Genomic DNA, 23419 nt, shown 5'->3' on the forward strand with positions numbered 1-23419 from the left:
GGTTATCATTTACTAAAATCTAATATCATATCACTAATAAATAAAGTTGGATCTCGTAGTCAAACCACGAGACATTAACATTTGACATTCTAGTTTTTCGTCAAGTGTCACGTCGCATAGGCGACAAATAGGTATTATTGTGACACATTAAAAGCTAAATAAGCGAATTTTAGATAGATTTTTATGATAAAATTGTGGTAGAGTTTTATTATCAATTTACTTCTGATATTTCATATATACAAACTTAATCGTAATTTTTAATAAATATCCTATAACTCGGTTCTATTTCCATCATAAAATTCGTTTTAAAAACCCAAAACATGTAAACAACAGTTGACCTAAATTCTCCGTTTATTAACAAAAGTTATCAGCAAAAAAAGAAACATAATTGGTTTTAATTACTAAGAATCATAATGTGAAATTGTATTGCGTGATTATGAGCCTAATTTGCTGGTTTCAATATATAATTTTTATATCAAATAGACCATCTATATGTTAATCATTTGCAGTTATCACTAATGTTATGTTAAATCTATTACAATATGTGTTTTCTAGGTGTAGATGACGACTGTTTGTGAAATATGTAAGTTTTTTTCTTCAAAAAAGAAATCCAAATTGACATCATATACATCACTTATTAGAATGCAACTATTAAAACAATTGTGAGATAATTATGCCAAGTAATTACAAATATGAGGTGTGCACAGTATAAAAGTATTCTACATTTGTAAAACATTTTTTTTACAAATGGATTCAAATAACATAAACAAATCATATAAAAATCATTTATGAATTAACAAATTACGTGAATATATATATATATATATATATATATATATATATATATATATATATATATATAGCGGCAGCGACTAGTACTCAAGCGAATTCAAATATAGTGTCGGAGAGGGTGGACGGCGGTAGTGCGGGTGAATCAGGCTTGAGTACGGCGAGGAATGTAGATGTGCGGTCAATTGATCGATCACATAACTTTGACTTGCATTACAAAAAAAAATCAATATAGCATCAACCAAAATTTGTTGCTATTCACCAAAAATCCGTTGCCAACTCTATTTAGCAACGGGTTGGAAACAAAAATTTGTTGTTGCTAAAAGGCTTGTTGCCATGGGATTTTGGATACAAGTTGCAAAGCAAATTTGTTGCAATATTGCATCAATTTAAATATAGTTTCCATGATTGTTGCTGTTTTTGGTGCATTCGTTGCCAACTTTGGCAACAGATTACCATTGGTCGTTGCTAAAATTAGCAACAAATGATTAATGTTAGTTCCTGAAATAACAACAATTATTAATATTGGTTCCTAAAAATTGACCTCAAAGTCACACGGTGAATCTCTTACCAACTATACCAAGTACTATTTGTTTACTTCTATGCATATAATTTATAATAAGTGAACGAAATATTAGAGACGAAATTGAAAATTTTGTCTCTAAATTAGGGACAAAATAAAAAATCTGTCTCTAAATTAGAGATGAAATTGAAATCCGTCTCTATTTGATGTCATTATAGCAACAAATAATTTTATACATTATATCAAAAAGTGGCCTACATATAAATTAACAACAATATGTATCACAACTCGTTTCCAATGGCAACAAATAAAATAATACGTTATCAATTAGCAACAATAATTTAGAATACTTGTTTCTAATGGAAACAATTCAAAAATTCATTGCCTTTGTTTATTTCTAAATCAATACAAATAAAATATTTGTTGTCATAGTTTGTTACTATTTGGCAACAAGAGAAAAATATGATGCCATCTAGTAACAACTAGTGAGACAATTTGTTTTAAAAAGCAACAAATCAAAAACATGTAGCCATTGTTTATTAAAAAACTAAAGCATAAAATGTCGCTTTTAATTAGGCAATGAAAAAATTTAGATTTGTTGCTATTTAGCAACGTTCTAAAAATCTGTTGCTAAACTTAGTTGCTAAAAAGCTTTTATTTTTGTAGTGTTGAGTCAGGTAGGTTTAGACCTAGCAATCCTGACCCGACATGATTGACCTGACCCGTAACCCGAAAGTTGACCCGAAATAATTGACCCGAACTAACCCGACTCGACTCGAACCCGACCCGAAATAGAGTTGACCCGAACATGACCCGGTGACCCGACCCGAATGGCTTGACTCAAAATTGACCCGAAACCGGAACTTGACATGACCCGAAACCTAAAGTGACCCGACTTGATTTTAAACCAAATTGATTGAATTGAATCGTCCCAACCCGAATTGACCCGAATCCTAAGTGAATAGGGTGAAATAGTGAATTACTTAGTTTAGGGCTTCTTTCTTTCCTACGTAATAGGTACTCATGATTTTTTATTTTTTTTAACGATTTTACTTTATTTTTCTAACTATTTTTTAAGTGAATTTATTTTGGTGACCCGACACAAACTTGACCCGAATAGACCCGATTCGAATTGACTCGATCATTTTACCCGGCCCAAAATTGACCCGAAAATTGATCTTAAAAATTGACTCAACCCGAACAGACATGACCTGAATTGACATGACCCGAACTTGACCCGATGTGCTGACCCGAAACCCGAATCAACCCGACTTGACCCGAACCCGACCCGAACATTTGCTGACCCGAACTTGACCCTACTTGAACCCGACCTGAATGACCTGTTTGCCATAGGTAGGTTTGAGGGAGGGTGGTTCCATCACTTTTGAGGTAATTTTGTTTTTTAAGATATTGCTTTTTAATATGTAATACATTAACTCATATTGCTATTTTTTTTAGCTGGTTAAGAATAGTGATATTTTTGAGATAATGCAACTATTCTGAAAATATGTAATTCTTTAAAATAAAGTTGATATGTTATTTTAAAATAATTTTATTAAAAAAATTCTTTCAGATGAAAGTAATTTAATCGATATGATATTGTATGTCTATGAGCATATTTAACCGTCGGGGAAAGAGGTTTTTTAGAGCTCCACGTAGGATTAAAATTTGTTAACGCGTCGGGTAAAATTATAAATTTTAGTTATATCTTATTAAATAAGAAATTTATAATTTCCTTTTAAAATTAAATAATTCAAATGCCACACAAGTAAAATTGGCAACTGAGATTTTAAAGTTTAAATTAATTAAATGTAAAATATTAACTTTTAAAATAGGAATTTAATCTAAACATATAAGAAGTATATAATGAATGGGAGGAAATTTACGAAATGTTTTAAAATAAAAATATTAAATCACACATAAAATAAAATAGCAAATTTTATCACATAATTAAAATTTTCACAAAATTATTTTAAGAAAAATACAAACAAATTGTGCATGGCAGAGATTCATCTAGTTTTTAAACTATTAGACATTAATTATCAATTAAGTCTAAGGCTTTATTAATTATTGGGATCATATTTTATTGGAAAATTTAATTTTTAAGCAGGCGTATGAAAAGTAGCAAAAGTATATACAAAGTTTCAAACTTATATACTTTGTAGCACCTTCGTTAAATATTAGTTGCAATTTTGGGTATTATTTATGAGATATAAAATAGAAAATTAAAATATTTCAAAGTTGCAACTAATATTTAACGGATGTGGTATATGCAATATCTATATCCTATATAATTGAGAGGTCATTTAGATGCACTTTTATTTACAAACTATTTCCTCGGTTTTTTTAGTTGACACCTTTCTATTATCACGCTTGCCAACACATGTTTTTAGCGATTGTGAATAGTGTAAAAGTCAAACAGTGTCAACTAAAAAGACGGTGAGAATATATTTTAAAATATAGTGGAATGAATCTAGGGGGAAAGACAAGGCTGGAATTTGCCGTGAATTTGCACCCAAAAAAATACGAAGTAGAAAGAATACGGCGCAGTAATTTGCCGTGCGAGAATGTGGAATGATATATGCAACACTTTTTTAGTTTCGATATTCATTGGGCTTAAATTATGATTAGTTGTAGAAGAAAATTTGAAACCATCATATACAAAGTATACCAATATTTTTATATCAATATAGCATGACCTTTATTGCGTGATTGTGTTATTGCTAGGGTAATTTGGGATGAGTGTGGTGTTGATTTTGATATGAGGGGTGACTTTATTAGCTTTGGTGATATGGCATTGTCATGTATTGAAAAACTCCCGCGTCGTGATCATGGTCTATTTATGTCTCTTTGCTGGGCCGTGTGGACTGCTAGGAACAAGTGGGTTTTCGAAGGAGAGGCTTGTGACCCTAAGCGTTCTGTGGAGTATGTTGTAAAGCAAGTGCAAGAGCTACAAGGGGAAGAAAGGGAAGTCGGTGTGGTTAGCAGGGCTGCTAGCAACAAGTGGAAGCCTCCTGAAGGTAATTATGTCAAGCTGAACGTTGATGGAGGGTCGGTGGAGGGGCTGGGGTCGACTGCTGGTGCGATTGTGAGAGATAGCAGTGGCTCAGCTCTCCTTGCTGGGGCCTGGTGTATGGAGGAGCGTTGGGAGCCAGCTACTGGCGAAGCTATGGCCCTTCTGCTGGGGTTAAAGGCTGCGGTGGAGTTTGGTTTTCGTCGTACTGTTGTGGAAAGTGATTGTGCTAGCTTGGTGAACGCTTTGAAGTCACAAGAGAGAGGCTGCAGTAATTTACATCTCATCTATGATGATATTTATCATCTATGCAACTCCTTAGAGAGTATTATTTGGAGCTTTGTTCATAGGGAAGACAATAAAGTAGCGCATGAGCTTGCTCATTACTCGCCATGGGCTATAGGTAGAAGGGTATGGGTTTCTAATTTTCCATTGTGTATTGCTCCTATTTTGAGTTTGGATATTCCTATGAATGAAAGTTAATCCCCGTTGGGGTTTTGCCTCTTAAAAAAAAAAAAAAATAAATAAATAAATAAAAATATATATATATATATATATATAGCATGACCTTTGAGATGTCTTAAACTACCAAGCATTCTCAAATCTCAATGATAAATTGCATGACATGTTGTGCCATACTATATTACAAGCCAAATATCTATCAAAAATAAAAGTGCAGTGATTAAATTGCAAGTTTTGTAAACCACATAAAAAATTTTCCTTGTTACCTTAAACGGTCACACTGTAATTACAAGGTTAATCGAGAGGGGAAAGGAAGAAAAACAGCAGTGTATCACATTCCCTTCGGACCTAAACAATAGGCCACATTTAAAGCCGTCCCAAATTAACAAACCAATTATATTAGCCCAATGAAATTCGTATCAAAATCTCATGTATATTAACCAAGCCTTTCCCAGCACTAGCACCTACCTGCATGGAGGTTTTACCAAATCCAAGCCCTGATCTCACGCCAAAAAGGCTTAAGTGGCTTGCAATACCAAAATTTTCAATCTCAAATCTGTTGAATCCGTTAACCAACGTGTCGATCGTCTCTGAGAGTTTCACAGCATAGATTCTTGGAACACGACTTTTGCAGCTTTGTATACTGCACCTGCATCATCTGCATTAGCAGAGATATACATCAACGGTTTTACAAAGGCACAATAATAATCCAGGCAACATAAAAGTTCTATGATTTTCCTCAAAACCTTCAAGATTAAAGTACACGAGAACTTGTGTTCAGTTAATTTGGTCATGTAAGACTATTCAGTTGAAACTATGATCCTATGACTACTGATAAAAAGATAATATATTCCTCGTAAAATCAGAAAATTTTGGTCCACAGAAAAAGCCATTGTAATAAGTTACTAAGTTTCAGCTTCAATGTCGAGAACAAGCTTGAAAGACGAAATCAGAATGTAACCTAGTCATTAAAAACATTAATACCGAGAGCAAGCTTAATAAACAAAGGTCAAATATAACATGAGAACCCTAGCCATCTTACAAAGAGGAACTAGGGAAAAGAAGAAAAAGTCTTACACCAATGTTTCTAGGATCTAAGAGAAAAATTGCAAAAAATATCTTTTTCTCTTTATATATCTGACTTCATGTTTGACAAATCTAAAATTGGTGAGTAAAAAAAAAGAAAGAAGTGTGAGAGGTACCCCCAGACTTCCTCTACATGTCACTTTACCAAAACAGAAAAATTGAGTTCAGGGTGGTGGGAGTTAGATAGGCAGGTTAGTTCGTCAGTGGCTTGTACCTGCAACTGCTGTTAAATTATAGATGTCGGGCACATTGGCTTTCACTTCAATGGCTACCTTAGCAGCAGCAACACCAACAGCTACACTCTGCATGACATCCAAACCTGCACATAATGATGCAAGCACCCCACCAACTAAACAATCTCCAGCACCACTTACTCTCCCAACTGTTGCAGGGAGTGCAGGAAAATGCATTGCAAATAGCCGAGAACCTCCATTATAAGGAGTAGAGCTAAAATATTGATGTGTATAGCATCTACTGTTCACCATATCAAATATTTCCCTCTTTCCATTAAATATTTTTGTGCTCTTCAAGCATTCTCTTAAACCTGAAGGTCCACTTCCAGAACATAGGAATGCACCATCAGGTCCAAGCGTCACTAGCACATACTTGATACCTTTTTGCAGCAAAACTATAATTGCAGGTTTCAGCTCCTTGAACAAGGACTCTACTGAAGTTTTGTTTTGATCCCTCTGGATAGGGCTAAATCGATTTTCATTAGACAAAGAATTTGCCATCGCAACTAGTTCATGCTCATTGGGAGAAGCAAAAGTAATCTGTAAAAAAGGACAAAGCTGTTCAAGTCAAGGAACTAGAACACAAAAGTATGTAATTTGTAAGACAGCTAATTACCATGGGACCAAATTCTGGTTATAATCAAAGAATAAACTCAATTATTACAAGGATTGAAGAAGCAATGTAAGAAAAGACATTTCTTGGCAGAGGGTAGCATGACAGTGATTTATACTTCGCAATCCCTTTTAACTAGTGAGCACCTCTTGTTCCAGCAGTATATTGATTTAAGAAGCATCATTTCAAAGTTAGAGGACTTAGATCTAGAGTTTTGATGTCTACCACTTTTTTGATCCAGCAGTATATTGTATCTGGTTTAAATCCAAATCATACAACGTCCCTATTCAATGTCAACTACCTGTATTAGAGCAAAGATATTATATACTCACATAGTTGGCAATCCCAGCAACTCTTTTTGATTTTGCAACTGAAACAGGCTCAAACCATACTGGAACATCAAAAGCAGCGGCCACTGAAATGTAGAGTTCACATAAGCTTGAGGAAAATAAGATGCTGAAACAACCATCGAGGATAAATCATGCTAAAGAAGGGTCTAGAGAGGTCATGTCAAGAATCCAAAATTTAGAAAAGAAAAACGGAAAAAGAAGCAAAATTTACAAAAAAAAATCTCGACAAATGAAGAATAGAGAAACCCATGTAAACTTGGAAGCATCTCTACTATCTCAGCAAGTAACAAACACAAAGACAACATAAAATTAATCTGCAATTTGGATTTCTGATCAGAGGACAGCTTATCCTCTTTCTCAGTCCTCATTTTTCAGTTGATCATGTATCATATTTTCTTATCAAAAAAGTTATATAAAAAAGATAATTCCTCTCATATCCATCCCAATTCAAATGCCTAAAACCTATAGATGATTGTCAGTAACTAATAGCCTCAAGAAAAACATCAGAAATATAAATCAATTGTTACTCATAGAAGAAATGTGACCGCTTAAATAGACATCCTAAACCAAAGAGAAGGAAATTTAAGAAAACAGAGAAAATATGTGACACACTAAAATGCAAGTTGGCTGCAAAAAGTAGAATGAGAAAGAATATCTTCCTCAACAATACCAATGAATAGGCCAGGAAATGAAAAAATATGTTTAGTAACGACCAAGTCTTAGTTTGATATGCGTAACGAGGAAATACAAAATTTAGAAGCTCACTACCCTGCGAGATACAATGGAGATAGGAAGACTTACTTCTACAAGAAGCCTCCAGAGCGTCAGTGTTCAAATTAGCATCAACCATCATCAAGGGAGCAGAATGCACAACGGATTTGAATTGCTGGATCCACTGAGGAGTAACACATCTTTCCTGAATTTTATGCATTAAGATACTTTAGCTCTTAAGTTCCTTGATGTAGCGAAGTTCCAAATAGAAAATTGTTAAACATGTAACTTAGCAAAGCCATGTCAGAACTGGACATACACATATTAAGGTACAAATGATGAATACTCACTCACAATTGATTCCACACTGGCAACACCTGATGTCAAATCTCCATTAACGTCAAACATGTTGCATACAGAAGCAGTCGTAATGTCTGGGCCTCGTTGTATACCTATTCAATGTGATCATACATATTACAAGGGGCAAGGTACAATTTTCTTTCTATCCTTTACAGCATTAGTTGGAAACTTGGAATAAATTTAAAAAAAAAAAAAAAAAAAAAAATCTATGGAGTAATATCTAACTTAGATTTCCAAGGATGCTTCTATGTAGGTGATGTTGATTAGTGGTTATGCCCAATGGCCTTGAGACAGGCAGGTAGTAAAACTATCTTAAAAGTGTTGAATACCAAGTGGATTTGATACTTTCTATAGTAATAAAAAATTCAAATGTATCGCAAGAATTACCCTCTACTTATTTGTTGCAAAGTAGTATTTCAGCCAACAAATTTCCAAACAAGGGCCAAGAGAAAGGCTTTTTTTTTTTTTAAAAAAAAAAAAAAAAAAAAAAAAAAACCCTGCCCATGACAACAGCCTCATGAGACTATGAAAGGCACTAGTATCATCTATAATACTATAATAAGGCACATACTTGATGCTTAGAATCTTACCTTCCGTCGGTAACCCTGCAGATCTCCATTGTTCCAACAACAAGTCTCCTGCTTAGCAAACAATGTCATTTTTGGCACAATCTGATGTATAGATCCTATAAGAACTAGATTAATCTATATGATAAATCATGTCCCTTTAACACACTTAAATTACAAGCTATAAACTAGCTTTTTGACAAGCAGAAGTGGAATTGGAACAAACTACTAAGTACTAAATTTTTGTGTTCTTTAAAGATAATTAGACAGCATATATGGTCAATTTATTGAGAGATTTGGTATTTGGTAGAGCCAAATTTTTGTAGAAACTTGGCCTTTATTGATAAACAACACAACCAACTGCATTACTGCATACAGTCATTTAGCATATGCAAGAAATACCATCAGGTTATAGCACAATTGAAATCAAGATGCAACATCATACAAATAGAAAAGCACCTGCCAGGTCACATCCAAGAGCACTGATCATGAACGATTCTGTTCCGAGCTTTAGCAGGCACTCGGCAATATTTCTTGCTACACCTCCAAGCATAAATTCAACCTTCAGAGAAATAGAAAATATGCTTTAGAACCTGCATTTCTTTCATGTCATTGATTTCAATTCAGCCCAAATTCAGAAAACACAAATAATTCCACTTACTAACAAGAAAAATAGTTGGCATTGAATTTGACTAGGATTGGACAACAATTCTTCTTAGTTTGTTATGCTACTAATCGAGGTGCTTGTTTCTTGATACTTCATATTAGACAGAATTAATTATCAACAAATATCTCAAATAAATAAATAAATAACAACAAATAATACAATCCAACCTTTGAAGTGATGTTCAGCTATTAAAATTCATACAATCAATTAGTTTTAAGAATCAGCAAACACATCAGCCTAAGCATGATTTATAGATTGTACAAACTAAACAAATAAATATCCCCCAAATCATAAAAAACAAGGGATTTATCATCATTATACTTAGTTACCCAATCAATCATCTCAACCCCACCAAATCAAAGCCTGAAAAATGTGGCAACTGAAGCAATTATCACAAATTTCTGACAAAAGTAAAGTATAATCAGAAAAAAAAAATCCATATATTACATACTTCGGAATAATGAAAATTAAAAACCCAATTCCATAAAAATAAAAAAAAAAAAAAAAAAAAAAAAAAAAAAAAAGACCCAAACCTTGCCCGGAGTGGTGGTTTTGGCAATAGCAGGAATTGAAGCAGTGGCATGAATATCAAACACCATCCCTCCGATTATAACTGCCATTGTCTTTGATTTCTTCATCTCTTTCTCCCCTTTCTACTGTTCTTCTAACAATGGACTACTCTTTTAGAAGAGAAAATACAGTAATAGAAATACATTAATATCCCCATTTTATCGGATGAAATGACAAATTTAACCCTTTAAAATACTACTTTCGTTCTTGTTGACACCTTTTCTATTATCATGCTTGTCTACCCATGTTTTTAGCGCTTAATATTACTAATTATTAACATTGTATAATTATAAAAAGTGGTTTTTTTTTTTTTTTGAAAGGAAACGCTCAACGAGCGCAGATTAGAAATTAAATAAGATCAAGCTCCGCCAAGGTAGAAACACCTTGCGGAATAGAATCAACAAACACCAATTCAGACCCAACATCGACCTCAAGTCTGGCAGCCAAATGAGCCACACAATTACCCCCCCCCCCTCTTTACATGATTACAAGAAAAGAGATCAAAAGAACTACTAAGATGGTGGATATCATCATACAGCAAATCAATAGGGCCCAAACCCACCAACTTCGAATTGATAGCCTTCACAGCAGACAAAGCATCGCACTCCACATCAATTCTGTTCTTCTCAAGCTTACGAGCCAACAATAAACCCATTCTGACTGCCATAACTTCAGCCAACAGCACATCATTCACCCCTGCAATTCTGCGAACACCCACAGCCAAAACCTTACCAGACTCATCGCGAATCACAGCCCCAAGACCAGCAATATCCCCTGGCAACATAGCAGCGTCAGTATTCAAACGCACCTACCCCACCTCAGGCAGCGCCCACGCAGCTCGCGAAGACGACCCCCCCAGAGGAAATAGCCCCACCAACCAAACAAGAATACTTTTTAAAGTCACGAACTAACCGAACAAAACCCAGAACCCCAATATCACGATTCTTCCACGGGTCATTGAAGACAATAGAGTTCCTGTAAGCCCAAGCAGCCCAAGAAATCGAAGCAAACAACAAAAAATCCTCAGAGCTCACCTTAGATTTGACCCACACGAGGCGCGCAAAGAAAGAGGCAACAGGAGCATCGGACAACAAACCAGCGAAGGGAGAGCAATCCCAAATTCCCTTAACATTAGGACAATAAAAAATGGCGTGGATAATACTTTCTTCCCCCGCTCTACACAATGGGCAACAACCCTCATCCCTAATGTGACGCCTAGCCAATCTTTCAATAGAAGCCAGGGAATCGGAGCAAGCCCTCCACAAAAAATTTTTCAACTTTGGAGGACCATCAATACCCCAAATAAGCTTCCAACCCTCAGCACCATACAACCCACCATTCGTTGCAAGCCCATTAGAATAGCCAACCTTGCCCAGCCAGTAGCCCGATTTAGTGGTGAAGCGCCCATCCTTAGAAGGCCACCAGTACCTAGAATCCTTAACCACTCTAAAACTCAAGGGGATGCCTTGAACAACAGCAACATCAAGGGCAGACAGATGGTGGTTAAGAGCAGCGACATCCCAGCAACCCTGTTCATGGTCAATTAAATCAGCCACACATAAGTCCCCAGGGCTGTCAAGATTAGGAGAGGGAACACAAAAAGCATTCTCAACAGGTAGCCACGCCTCATCCCAGACATTAATACTACGCCCATCCCCCACCCTCCACTTCAGACCATCAATGAGAAGGGATTTAGCACCCCAAATACTCCGCCACACAAAACTAGGGTCGTGACCTCTCTGAGCCGAGAGAAAATCCCCATTTTTGAAATATCTAGCCTTTAACACACTGTGGACAAGAGAATTAGGATCGTTGAGGAGGCGCCACCCTTGCTTAGCCAAAATGGCTTGATTGAAAACCCCCATATCCCTAAAGCCCATACCACCAAGATGCTTCGGAAGACACAACTTATTCCAGCTTACCCAATGAATCTTACGCTCCGTTCCCTTAGAACCCCACCAAAACCTTGCAATCATACTATTAATTTCATTAAGTACACAATCCGGGATTCGAAACAAGCTCATCATATACAAGGGGATCGCTTGGGCAACCGCTTTAATAAGGACCTCCTTTCCGGCTTGAGACAAGAATTCCTCTTTCCAACCATTGAGCTTCTTCCATACACGTTCCTTGAGACACGAGAAAACCGCTTTTTTTGAATGACCAATGATCGTGGGGAGACCAAGGTACTTCTCATGACGAGCCACTTGCTTAACACGCAACAAACAAATAATCTCATGCCTTCGATCAGCCAACACATTCTTACTAAAGGAAACCTCCGACTTGTCAAAATTAATCAATTGTCCCGAGGCACGCTCATAGATGGAGATGATGGAAGCAATTTTTGAACACTCCTCAATAGAAGCTCTAGCAAAGAGGATGCTATCATCCGCAAAGAAGAGGTGAGATATTTTCGGAGCTCCTCTACAAACCCTTGCCCCACTAATCAGATTGTCACTTGCCGCTTTTACCAACAAAGACGAAAAAGCCTCGGCACACAAAAGAAACAGGTAAGGGGAAATAGGATCCCCTGGCGGAGACCCCGAGAAGGAACCACACTCCCCGAAACCTTTCCATTCCACTTGAAAGAATAAGACACTGAGCAAAGACAATCCATAATTCTCCGCACCCACTCCTCCGCAAACTCGAACTTAACCATAACTTGTTCAAGAAAGGACCACTCCACACGATCGTAGGCCTTGCTCATATCGAGCTTAAGGGCCATAGTGCCCCTCCGACCCTCTCCTTTCCTTTTCATGGCATGAAAGATTTCAAAGGCAATAATCGCATTGTCCGTGATCAAACGCCCGGGGACAAAGGCACTTTGATGGTGAGAAATCAAGGAAGGGAGAATGATCTTAAGCCGGTTCGCCATCACCTTCGAGATGATTTTGTACACTACATTGCAAAGGCTTATAGGACAAAAATCAGTCATTTTGAGGGGTTCATTGCATTTCGGAATAAGGACAATGCAAGTCCTATTCACCTCACGTAAATTTCCCCCAAACCTCCACCATTGTTGAATAAAATTAATCACATCGACACCAACAATATTCCAACATTTCTGGTAGAAGAGAGCGTGCATCCCGTCGACCCCAGGGGCTTTGTTCGGATGCATAGAAGAGAGAGCAAGGAAAACCTCCTCGGCCGTGGGCAACAAAGAAAGGGAGTGGTTCATATCATCATCCACCAAACAAGAAAGACCAGAAGTGGCCTCCCCAAACTCAGAAGGCAACGAAGAAGCGAAAATATTAGTGAAATAATTTTCAATTATTTTTGCAATATCTCCCTCCTCCTCGCAAATTACACTAGCATCATTCTCTAATTTATTAATTGCATTTCTACGCCTCCTATAATTAGCCTTATGATGGAAGTAGGCCGTATTTTTATCACCCTCCCTAAGCTCATTACAATGGGCACGAGCATACCAATAAGACTCATCGAGGCGTTGTAACTCATCCAGTTCAGCCACTCGAATTTTGCACTTCTGAAGCATGCGAGCATCAGGGGCAGCTTGTTGCCATTGCAGCAGCTCTCTTTCTTTTTCTTGAATCTTTTTTCTAGTGTCACCAAAAGTAACTCGAGCCCAGGAGCTCAAACTCGAGGCACAGGCAGCCACCTTGTTGCATATGTTATGATCAGAATTAGCCTCCCAAGCACCCTTCACAGTGGACAAAAAATCAGGGTGGGAATGTAATCCCCCGTATTTTTAAATATTTTATAAATGAAAATTTATTTTATTTATAATATTTATTTGTTATTTTTCATAATTTAATCTCAAAAGTTTTAAATTATTAATCTGGGTCGAAATTTATTTGAACAAATTATTTTATGCACCTTTATTCTACAATTTATGTCCAATCACACAAGCCTAACCCATATGTTTACTTAATCGACCCATTATTTTTATGAGGCCCAATCTTCTTATTTACCCTACAATTCTCTCCTATAAATACCCCATGAATCCCCAAAAAATTTTCCCCACACAAAAGGTTAGTCTTATTTTCTTTCTCCTTTGTTTTATTAATTTGTGTAATTATAATTATTGATTATGGATTTTGATTTTATTGTTTGAAATTAATTTAATTAGTATCAAATTGTATTTTGATGATTGAACTTTATAATTTCAGATTTCATAAATGTTATAATTTTCAGATTTTGTAAATTTAATAACCTAGGGTTTTTAATCATTGAAAATCATGATTTTAGGGTTTTTATGAACAATCGATTTAGGGCTTTTATAGTAATGATGTTTTGAAATTTTGGTGATTATACTACTAATTAGTTTAACTTAATTCCAGATTATTTTGAACACGTAAATTCGTGTTTTAATGTTTAGATTTTGGTTCGTTAATATTAATCCCGTTTTAATCCCGATCAGGTTCTGAACTCATCCGATTTTGACAAAAAGTAGTGTTTTCCAAATTCAGCCTCTAAATATGATTTTCGGGCAGTTTTTGATTTTAACGAAGTTTTTTTATACTTAAAATATTATCCTTGAGTTTGATTAATAAAATTAATTATGTTTAAAGTTAATTAAGCATAAATATATGTTTTTATTGAATTTTTAAGTGTTGGAAATAGTTTCTAAGTACTACTTTTAATGTTTTATAAAGAGGGTTTAATCACCCATTAAAAAGGGAGATTTTTAGGGGTTTTTATACAATTTTCAGATTTTTATTAGACTTTGAACTTGCTGTAATTTCATGTATAAGAGTGTATTTTAAGGTTTTTATGAAGAAAATTTAAAGAACTATATATAAGCCTTTAATTTTAACTAAAGGGAAGGTTTTAAAGTTTTGTTTAATTTGGATTTTGAAGGTTTTAAAGTAAGTTAGTATTGCTGTAAATTTGATTGATTGGGTATTGATTGAGATGTTATTATTTGGTTTAGGAGAGGAGTTTATTGAAGGTGAATTCTAGTTAGTAAAGTGGCACAAAGAATTGTTTACACGAGGTACGTACATGTCTACTTCGTTGTAAGTAGTATCATGTTTAGGTACCAAAGAAAAGAACTTAGTTTCATGATTAGAGAACACTTGGATGAAAATTGTTTGGTTATACATTTAATTAATTCATGTGCTTATGTTTATGAGACATGTTTTGGTGAATTGATTATGTTTGTATGGAATTATGGATGCAAACATGTTGAATTATATTGAATTAATTGTTTGTATGGAATGTTGATACAAACATAATTTTGTTGGATTGGTTTGTTAACCACATTTGGATTATTAAAGGATTGGAATTGAATGGTTTAAGTGGAATGAATTTATTAATTATTCCACAAGGTTGTTATTTATTTTATTTATAAATCAAGCATAACTTGTTAGTATGTTGAGTAAAAGTGGATTAAGCCGAAATGGCTAGGTGGGTTGACTATGTTCAACAATTTGGATAATTTGGAAGTTTAATGAAATTAAAGGTCAATTTGTGATGTGATCACCATTGTCCTAAATAAGATTAAAAGTGAATTGATGTATGATTGTTATGTATGGTCTTCTTGATTGAGTCGGCTATTAATTAAAATTTGTAATCACGTAAAGTGAAACATGGATGAGCAATAAAACTCTGGAAAGCGTGCACTTCTAGAGTATTGACAATTATGGGTTGGGGTACACGGTGGTAGCCCGTGGCTTTCCGAGGCTTGTTTGATCAACATGTCCTCTTTTCTTTTGGTATTACATTTATTTTACAATGAAAGTTAGATGGGATCCTAGACTAACTTTGTGAGAATGGAGTCGCGCCTATTCTTGCATCGTGCTAAACTTTTATTTTAAATGGTCATTTGGGACCAAAATGATTTGGTGGATTGGACAACCTCGTCTATTGCTTACTCCAAACGAAATTAATTAAATTAAATATAAAGAGTCGAGTGTTTAGAATTGGTTAGAAAGTATGTTGAGTCAATTGAATTGTTTAAGTGTGGAGTCTTGATTAATGAATTCAAGTTGTATGTTTATTTACTTTAATTAGTTGAGCATGTCAGGTTTTGTGCGTTGTAGCTTGTATGTACTCAGCTTTGCTGATTGCGTGCTTTTGTGTGTTTTCTTTTGGTCATGGCCTTCGCCTTTCAATGACCCTGTGATGATCCAATTATTACACTTGTATTATTGGGGAGCAGTATTGCACAGGTTAGCTTGATGATGTGAAGTTTGGGGATTTGACATACGCTTTGTCAAGGGATTGGTGTGATTGAGAGTATTCATTCTTGTGTTGAACTTATTTATGTTTTACTACTTTAATTATATTTTGGGACTTTGATTATTGATTTGGTTTTAGAGAAGGGCCTTTATGGTTCCAATTTGTAAGCTTTGACTTATTGGGTTTCTAAATTATATTATTTTAAGATTTAAGTTGGATTTCCGCTGCAATACTTTGATAAAGCCTTAACGTTTTAACACGTGGCGGTAGCACGTCAATGGTTCTCCACTATTTTATTTAAAGTAAGTGGTTTGTAAAAGGGAGAATTATTGGGGTGTTACAGGGAAAGCCACAACGATTCAAAGTGGAACCTCTTCCTACGCCTACCACCCTGCTGCACAGGGTTGGTGACCAGCCAGATGGGCGCATGATCAGAAGCCGCAATAGGAAAATGCTTAACCTGCCTGTTGGGGAACAAGGAACACCAAGCATCGTACGCAATAAACCTATCAAGACGTTCCCGAACAAAAGTATTAGGATTAGTACCTCTCTGCCACGTGAAAGGACTACCATCATAACCCAAGTCAGAAAATTGATTGCCCTCCATCATATCTCTAAACAGCCCCATTTTTCTATCCCCCCTTATAGCTCCTCCACTCTTTTCACTTTCCCATAATATCTCGTTAAAATCCCCAAAGGTAACAATAGGTAAGGAGATACTATTTTTTATTCTAGAGATCAACTCAAAAGTTAAATGCTTGCTGCCACTATCAGGCCACCCATAAACCCCCAAAGCAGCCCATTTCGGAACACCATTCGAATCTCTAATCTCAATCGCAACATGATGCCTAGAATAGGAAATCAGGTGCGCATTCACATCTTTCCACCATAAACCAATGCCACCCGAATTGCCAATGCTACTCAAACCCACACCATCCGTAAAGCCGCACCTATTTCTAATAACATCTAACCTACCCACATCAATCATCGTTTCCATGACTAAAACTATATTTGGGCACTCCCTCCAACACCAATTTTGGAGGGTTCGAATTGTCCGAGGATTACCCAATCCCCGGCAATTCCAACTTAACATTTTCATTGTTGTTCGCGGGGTTGGGATTCACCAACCGCCGCTACTTTCATCAAGTCATCACTCAATGCAAGGGAATGAGCTCCACACTTTAACTTCTTCTCTAAACCATGGTCAATCTCACCTTCCTCGTTAGGAGCGCTTCCCACAACTTTACGTTTCTCACCTAACACACTTCCTTCTTCCATTTTCTCCATATGACTACCCCTTGCCCCATGGATCAATGTCACCTTTTTCAGCTTTCTAGTATTAACCACTTTAGCGTCAAGTTTAGCATCCGATTTCAAAGTGGCAGTTTTCATACCAGCATTAGTCACAGAGCCATCAGTCCTCATAGATGAGACACCATCTCTATCAGCAGCAACCACCGGAGCCAGCACCGAGGGAGCATTCAAACCACCAATTAACTCCTCGAAAGTAGACAGGCTCGCTTTGATTTTCCCATCTTTTTCAGCAAAAGTTACTTCCTCTAATTGCTCTGAAACAACAGCCACATCCTTCTTAGTCTCATCAGAGTTTAGCCTTGACTTCCTTACCACAAAGAGCTGCTTGACACAGCCCTTATCCCCACCAGCAGGACCCCCATTACTCCCCTTAGCCTTCCATGGAGAAGCAACCCTCAGCGAATCACTAAATTTACGGCAACTCATACTTTCTGGCAAGCTATCATCACAATCTTTTTCCCCGTGACCCAACCTCCCACACACATAGCAAAATAAAGACAACTTCTCATATTTTAAATTCACATATTCTCCCCCCCCCCCTCATTTTCAAACCCACTTTATCTTTTAAAGGTTTTCTCACATCAACAAGAACACGAATTCGCATTGATTTATTAATACCTCCATCACCCGAATGATCAAGAGACAGATACGTTTCAATTCTAGAGATACTATTTTTTATTCTAGAGATCAACTCAAAAGTGGATATAAAAGTATATTATGTGAATAGTGTAAAAGTCAAACGGTGTCATTAAAAAAAATGGAGGTAGTACAAGTCAATTATTTCAAGAAAAGAAACTTGAAAATGTGTTAAAACCACAACCGACCGAGCCCGATCCGAAATTAACGAAAAATATTCGATTCAAATTTGGACTGGTGTGATTACAATGATTTAACGACTTAAGTTTAGAAATAGACCCTGACCTGACCTACTGAACCGGCGAACCCACCTCTACTTGTACAGTTGTACTGGTATTTTCCTCTTAACTGAATTTTATTTTTTTTGGCACAAATTATCAGTCACCAGCAATACCAAACTCCATTTGTCTGCATCTTCAACGGTAAGTTTTTATTTTCTTCTATTAATTACGCATGATCCACGATTAATCGTTATTTTAGTGTGCTTTCATACCATTTTTCGTGATTAATTATGCATAATGTATATAATGAACTCTAATTCCAAAATTTTGATGAAGTTTAGGGTTCTTGATTAAGAATTTGTGCATATTTCTTGATTAATAAGTTGTATTATTAGAATTTAGGTGAGTTGTTGGTTTTGATCTTGGAATTGTTCATATATAGCAGTAAATACAGGATTTTTCTTTTTTTTCCACGTTGATTTGGAGAAAAGAGTGGAAATTTTGAAGTGGTTGATTTCTTTAAACCCATTTTAAGATTTCTTGATCTTGGAAATTTGGATTACTGGTTAATATTGAACTTGGAGGTTAGAGAAAATGGGTGATTGACAAAACTGAGATAGCTAATTTAGCTGATCAATTGCAGTTGATTATGTGTTGTTTGCCTTTAGATCCTTAAGATCTAAAAAAAAATATCCTTAAGATCTAGTTGTATAGAAACGAGTCGTGAATTGCGCCTCTGTGTAGAATGTAGGGAATTTCTGAACAATTATTGGCATTAGTCTGAACTCTGAAGATTAGAATGAGTGTTTAGATTTTGAGGGTTTTTGAAAAATGTTGCCTGTTTAAGAGATCGAGTAGCAATTTTACTTAGATTTTGGTTCACGGCCCTGATTAGGAGCAATGTATTTGGAGTGAAATGATTGCCCATGATATACTTGAAAGTACTAGAATGAGTGTATGATCTGTTTCTTGCCTTTGTGGATCACCTCGGCAAGTTATGTTTGAGCACCATCTGGAAAGATAAATCTATTTAGTTGCAACTTTTGATCTGTATTTAATAATACTAGCTGATAGCTCCAAGGGGTTTCTTGAGGTAAATATGATTCTATACGATCATTTGAAGCCATTTTCGCTTATTTCTGTAAAGGAGGAAGATACTTCTATGGGAGTTCATCTGGGTAGCAGGGAGAGCTGCATATATGGTTAATTAATGTGAAACATCTGGCTCAATGAGCTCATTCTAGGTGTGTATACTTATCAATGGTATTATTAGAGGGAATTATGACTTTTATGAGGAAGCTTTGAAGTTATGATTGCAAATCTTCTTGTCATTGGATGTATTTTCTAGCATTAGTGTACGAGGTTTTTGTTTGGATCCAGTGCTTTAAGTAATTTTTTCTAAAATACTTCAGGATATAATGTGTATTTAAAAGGCATTCATAAAGAACAATCTGAATCTAATGAGAAAAGACAAGGGATATAGTTGCCGAACATAAATGGAAAAACAAAGGATGGTTAAGTACTCTTGAATACTTAAGATCACAAAGGATTTTGATTCACTGGAAGATCCTCAAAGGATGAAGATATGGTTTGAGGTTTTTTTTTTTTTTTTTTTTGGTGCAAAGATTTGTAGATAACTTAATCCAAGGTGCCTTACACTTGAACTTGATAGTCAGTACATCTTCCATAGAGCCTTGAGAAGGTAGGAATCATCTTTGAAATTAGGGGTGTGAGTGAATGGAACCCCGTTTCTGTGATGGGAGTTTGACGGAGATATTAAGTATTGGTTACTGGGATGGGAGTTTGGAACCAGATAAGTTGTATGAGTGTGGTTGATCCCAAGTGATACGGGCATCTCTAAGATCTTTCATCTTTTTTCTCACCCTCCACTTCTTTAAGTAGTTCCTTGAGCACTTTATAATTTATAAGCCTAGTGTTAAACTCCTGCATCATATTAGCGTCCCTCTTAGACCTTCCAGTTACAATGAAATAGAAGTATTGATACATATTAGCTGGACTGTAATATGAGTATATTCCTTTATACAGCACAGAATTTCGCTTGCTGACTATAATTTTGCAAGAGAAATTTTTGCTCTTTTTTTTAAAGGGAGGAGGAAGAAAGAAAGAGAGGGGGGGGTATATTGAAGTGGGAACTAGTCATGAATTCTGAATAAAGGGGCGGGGAGCAGTAGCTTGTATGTCTGCATTGTTGAAGCTGTACTGGAATACCTCATATATTAGTGCAATAAAGATGTGGTGAATGGTCTATATATGTTTGAAACTAGGTTGGTTTTTGTGACTTGGGAGGGGTGTATATTGAAGTGGGATTTAGTCACGAATTTTGAATTAAAAAGGGGGGGGGGGGGGGGGGGGGAGGAGCAGTAGCTTGTATGTCTCGTTGAAGCTGTACTGGAATACCTCATATATTAGTTCAATAAAGATGTGGTGAATGGTCTATATATGTTTGAAACTAGGTTGGTTTTTGTGACTTGGGAAAAACCTAATTAAGTTTCCTAGACTAAAACTTGGATTTGAGTATTAGGCTGATGAGCTTCAGAAATACAAACACAATTTTGATGACTTAAAGCTCAGAACTATAGAAGAAAATTTGATTTTCAGGTTTAAAAGATTTCTTTGATTATTTGATGATATCTGTGTCACTTATCTTTACTGTGATCTTGTGTAACTTTTTTTGGTAAGTTTAAACTTGATGCCTCATAAGGTTTAATCTATGATTTGGGCTGTGTTGTTTTGTTTTTCAATATCATTGCAGACTTTAAACTGGAATTAAAATTAAGCGTGCTTTTCAGGTTTGATCATCTTTCCTAAATGGCATCAGCAGCCTCTATAGCCTTTATGTCATATTCAGATTGCTGCCATGGTATCCAGCTACAAAAAGGCAGATTTCCAATTGCATATGAAAGTCAGGGAGTGTCTCTACTGCCAGCCTTGTCTTTCCTGTCTCTACACCATCGAAATCACCAGCGAAATCACATAGGGCTTCTCAGAGCTACACGACGCCCTTCAGTAGTCTGTGCACGCCACCCCAAGAGTAAGTACTTACCCCACATATCTCTCATCTACAGCCATGTTTTCCTATATCATCCTTGTTTCAACTACAAGTTAAAGCTTTTAGCTACTCCCTGCGCCCCACTTAGATGCCTCAGTTGCCTTTTTATGGTTTTCCAAGATCAAAGTTAGCCATTCAATCAATCAATCAAAGCCTTAATCCCATAAGTGGGGTTGGCTACATGAACTAAAAATAATCAAAGTTAGCCATTGCTGTAATTTTATCTTTAAAAGTGTAATTTTCAGAGTTAATGCTATCAATACAACATACGCTGTATTTAGCTAATCTACAGTTAAAATTACCAACTTGGACCAAAATTAGGCAGCTGATGAGGACTAAGGACGTTTACCTGATGGTTAGAATATTAGATTGGGCTTGGAGTACGTTAGTGGGCTTATCTGAGATAAGTGCAATAATGGAAACCGATGAGTTGTTGTTCATAAGGGACCTGCTGCAAAATAAAATCTGGTCACAGTATATTTATTTTTGTCACGCCCTTGATTCAAAGGAATTTAAGCTGTGAGCTATAAGGTCTTAGTATCGTCTGTGCTTCTGGCTATGCCAGGCTATGCCAGTGTTTGGAGTCTTTGGACCTTGGAAGAACCAGGAAACCTGCTGTAGTCTTATAACATGATATGCCTCTTAGACAGGAGCCATGAGCAACAATTGTTTGTTCTTCTTGAGCAGTTCGCCTCTGGGCATGCAGGGCAATGTTATGTAGAACTTAGTGATGACTGATTGATTGATGCTTTGAAACTTCAATACAAAAGCAGAAAGTAGTATTGGAAATGGGAGCTGCAGGGGCTGGCAAAACTGACCTGACCCATTTCTGAAACTGGATGACTTGGTACTGGCATGACTCGAAATTGAGCTGACTTGAAATCAATTTAATTCCATACTAAGCTAGCTGTCCACAAACCCAAAAGTGACCTAGTTCGACATTTCAACCCCAAATTGAATGCTTGCTTAGCCATCTTGAATTGAGTTATTAGGTACCTGAATTAAACGACCCATTTTGAAGATAAAGCCTCAAGAAGATACTACTACCTTTGCACTCGAGTAAGTATGCTGAGTAATTAACTGAAAGTACATGCACAGATTAACATAAATGTTGCTTTTGGCACATAATTCCAACTAAAGACTAACTGGTTGTGCTATGTCAAGAAAGCCTCTTTGACTGACTTCAGCTCTTAGGGCTTGTTTGAGAGCTTCATTTCATGAGTTGATCTCTACTCCACTGTAAGTGGGCTAAGGTTTGTCAGCAAGTCTTAAGATTGGGAACATAGTAATATTGAAGTTGAACTTGATTTTAAAATTGACAGACGCAAATTGGTAAAATGATAGGCATCAATGGACAATTTCATGGTTTGCCATGCTGAATATTTTCTTTGCACCTTTGCTTTCAATGGTTTAAATGTAACTTTGGAGCTTCTTGCAAAGTTGTAATGTTTAAAGGATGTGGAGTTTGGCAGTTTGCTTCATTGTATGCTGTGAAGCTCATGCCAGACTCCAGACTAGTTGAAATTACACTGATGTGGTTGAAATTTCACTTTTTTTCATTCGAATGTATGTGGTGCAGCTGCAACAGTAACACAGAAGTCATGGGACAAACTGGTTTTGAAAAATGAATCTCCAGTTCTTGTTGAGTTCTACGCAAGTTGGTGCGGGCCCTGTCAGATGGTTCACCGAGTTATCGATGAAATTGCTGTGGAATACAAGGGTAGACTCGATTGCTTTGTACTCAACACGGACAATGATTTGGAAATCGCAGAAGAACATGATATTAAAGCCGTTCCAGTGGTTCTTCTGTTCAAAAATGGAATGAAACAAGATAGTGTCATCGGCACCATGCCAAAGGAATTCTACGTGGCTGCCATTGAGAAAATGTTGGCTTCTTAAACTTCTGAAGAAAATGTGAATATCCTTTTAGTATTTTCATGAAATTATAGGCATTTACTTGTATACAATAGGTGCACTGTATTTTGTATACAACACGCATAAAATCGTATACAAGACTTACATGTTCATGTGAGTGGCAATGTGGGATTAAAGTTATCTATTTGTTCATGCCCCATTGGGCCAATTCCTTCA

The 23419-nt window shown here is 36.2% G+C and overlaps 4 protein-coding genes across 4 annotated transcripts; 2 read left to right on the forward strand and 2 right to left on the reverse strand.

The window, feature by feature from the left end:
- Window positions 1–3991: 3991 nt before the first annotated feature.
- On the reverse strand, window positions 3992–10140 carry LOC145588118 (pseudouridine kinase-like). Its single transcript, XM_081644766.1, has 9 exons — window positions 9907–10140; window positions 9166–9268; window positions 8731–8778; window positions 8135–8232; window positions 7871–7985; window positions 7052–7134; window positions 6088–6646; window positions 4894–5445; window positions 3992–4011 (listed from the first exon to the last, which is right to left on the reverse strand). The coding sequence occupies exons 1-8, from the start codon at window positions 10009–10011 to the stop codon at window positions 5387–5389; spliced, it is 1170 nt and encodes a 389-aa protein (XP_081500892.1). The 5' UTR covers window positions 10012–10140; the 3' UTR covers window positions 3992–4011; window positions 4894–5386.
- On the forward strand, window positions 4104–4808 carry LOC145589104 (uncharacterized). Its single transcript, XM_081645668.1, has one exon. It carries the CDS (start codon window positions 4104–4106, stop codon window positions 4806–4808), a length of 705 nt encoding a protein of 234 aa, XP_081501794.1.
- Window positions 10141–10761: 621 nt separating the features above from the next.
- On the reverse strand, window positions 10762–17075 carry LOC145589105 (uncharacterized). Its single transcript, XM_081645669.1, has 3 exons — window positions 16548–17075; window positions 12554–13604; window positions 10762–12512 (listed from the first exon to the last, which is right to left on the reverse strand). The coding sequence occupies exons 1-3, from the start codon at window positions 17073–17075 to the stop codon at window positions 10762–10764; spliced, it is 3330 nt and encodes a 1109-aa protein (XP_081501795.1).
- Window positions 17076–18345: 1270 nt separating this feature from the next.
- On the forward strand, window positions 18346–23419 carry LOC145588119 (thioredoxin M3, chloroplastic-like). Its single transcript, XM_081644767.1, has 3 exons — window positions 18346–18459; window positions 21069–21310; window positions 22908–23419. The coding sequence occupies exons 2-3, from the start codon at window positions 21088–21090 to the stop codon at window positions 23225–23227; spliced, it is 543 nt and encodes a 180-aa protein (XP_081500893.1). The 5' UTR covers window positions 18346–18459; window positions 21069–21087; the 3' UTR covers window positions 23228–23419.

Source organism: Chenopodium album, chromosome 17 (assembly GCF_948465745.1).
Source record: "Chenopodium album chromosome 17, dcCheAlbu1.1, whole genome shotgun sequence".
NCBI classification, from domain to species: domain Eukaryota; kingdom Viridiplantae; phylum Streptophyta; class Magnoliopsida; order Caryophyllales; family Amaranthaceae; genus Chenopodium; species Chenopodium album.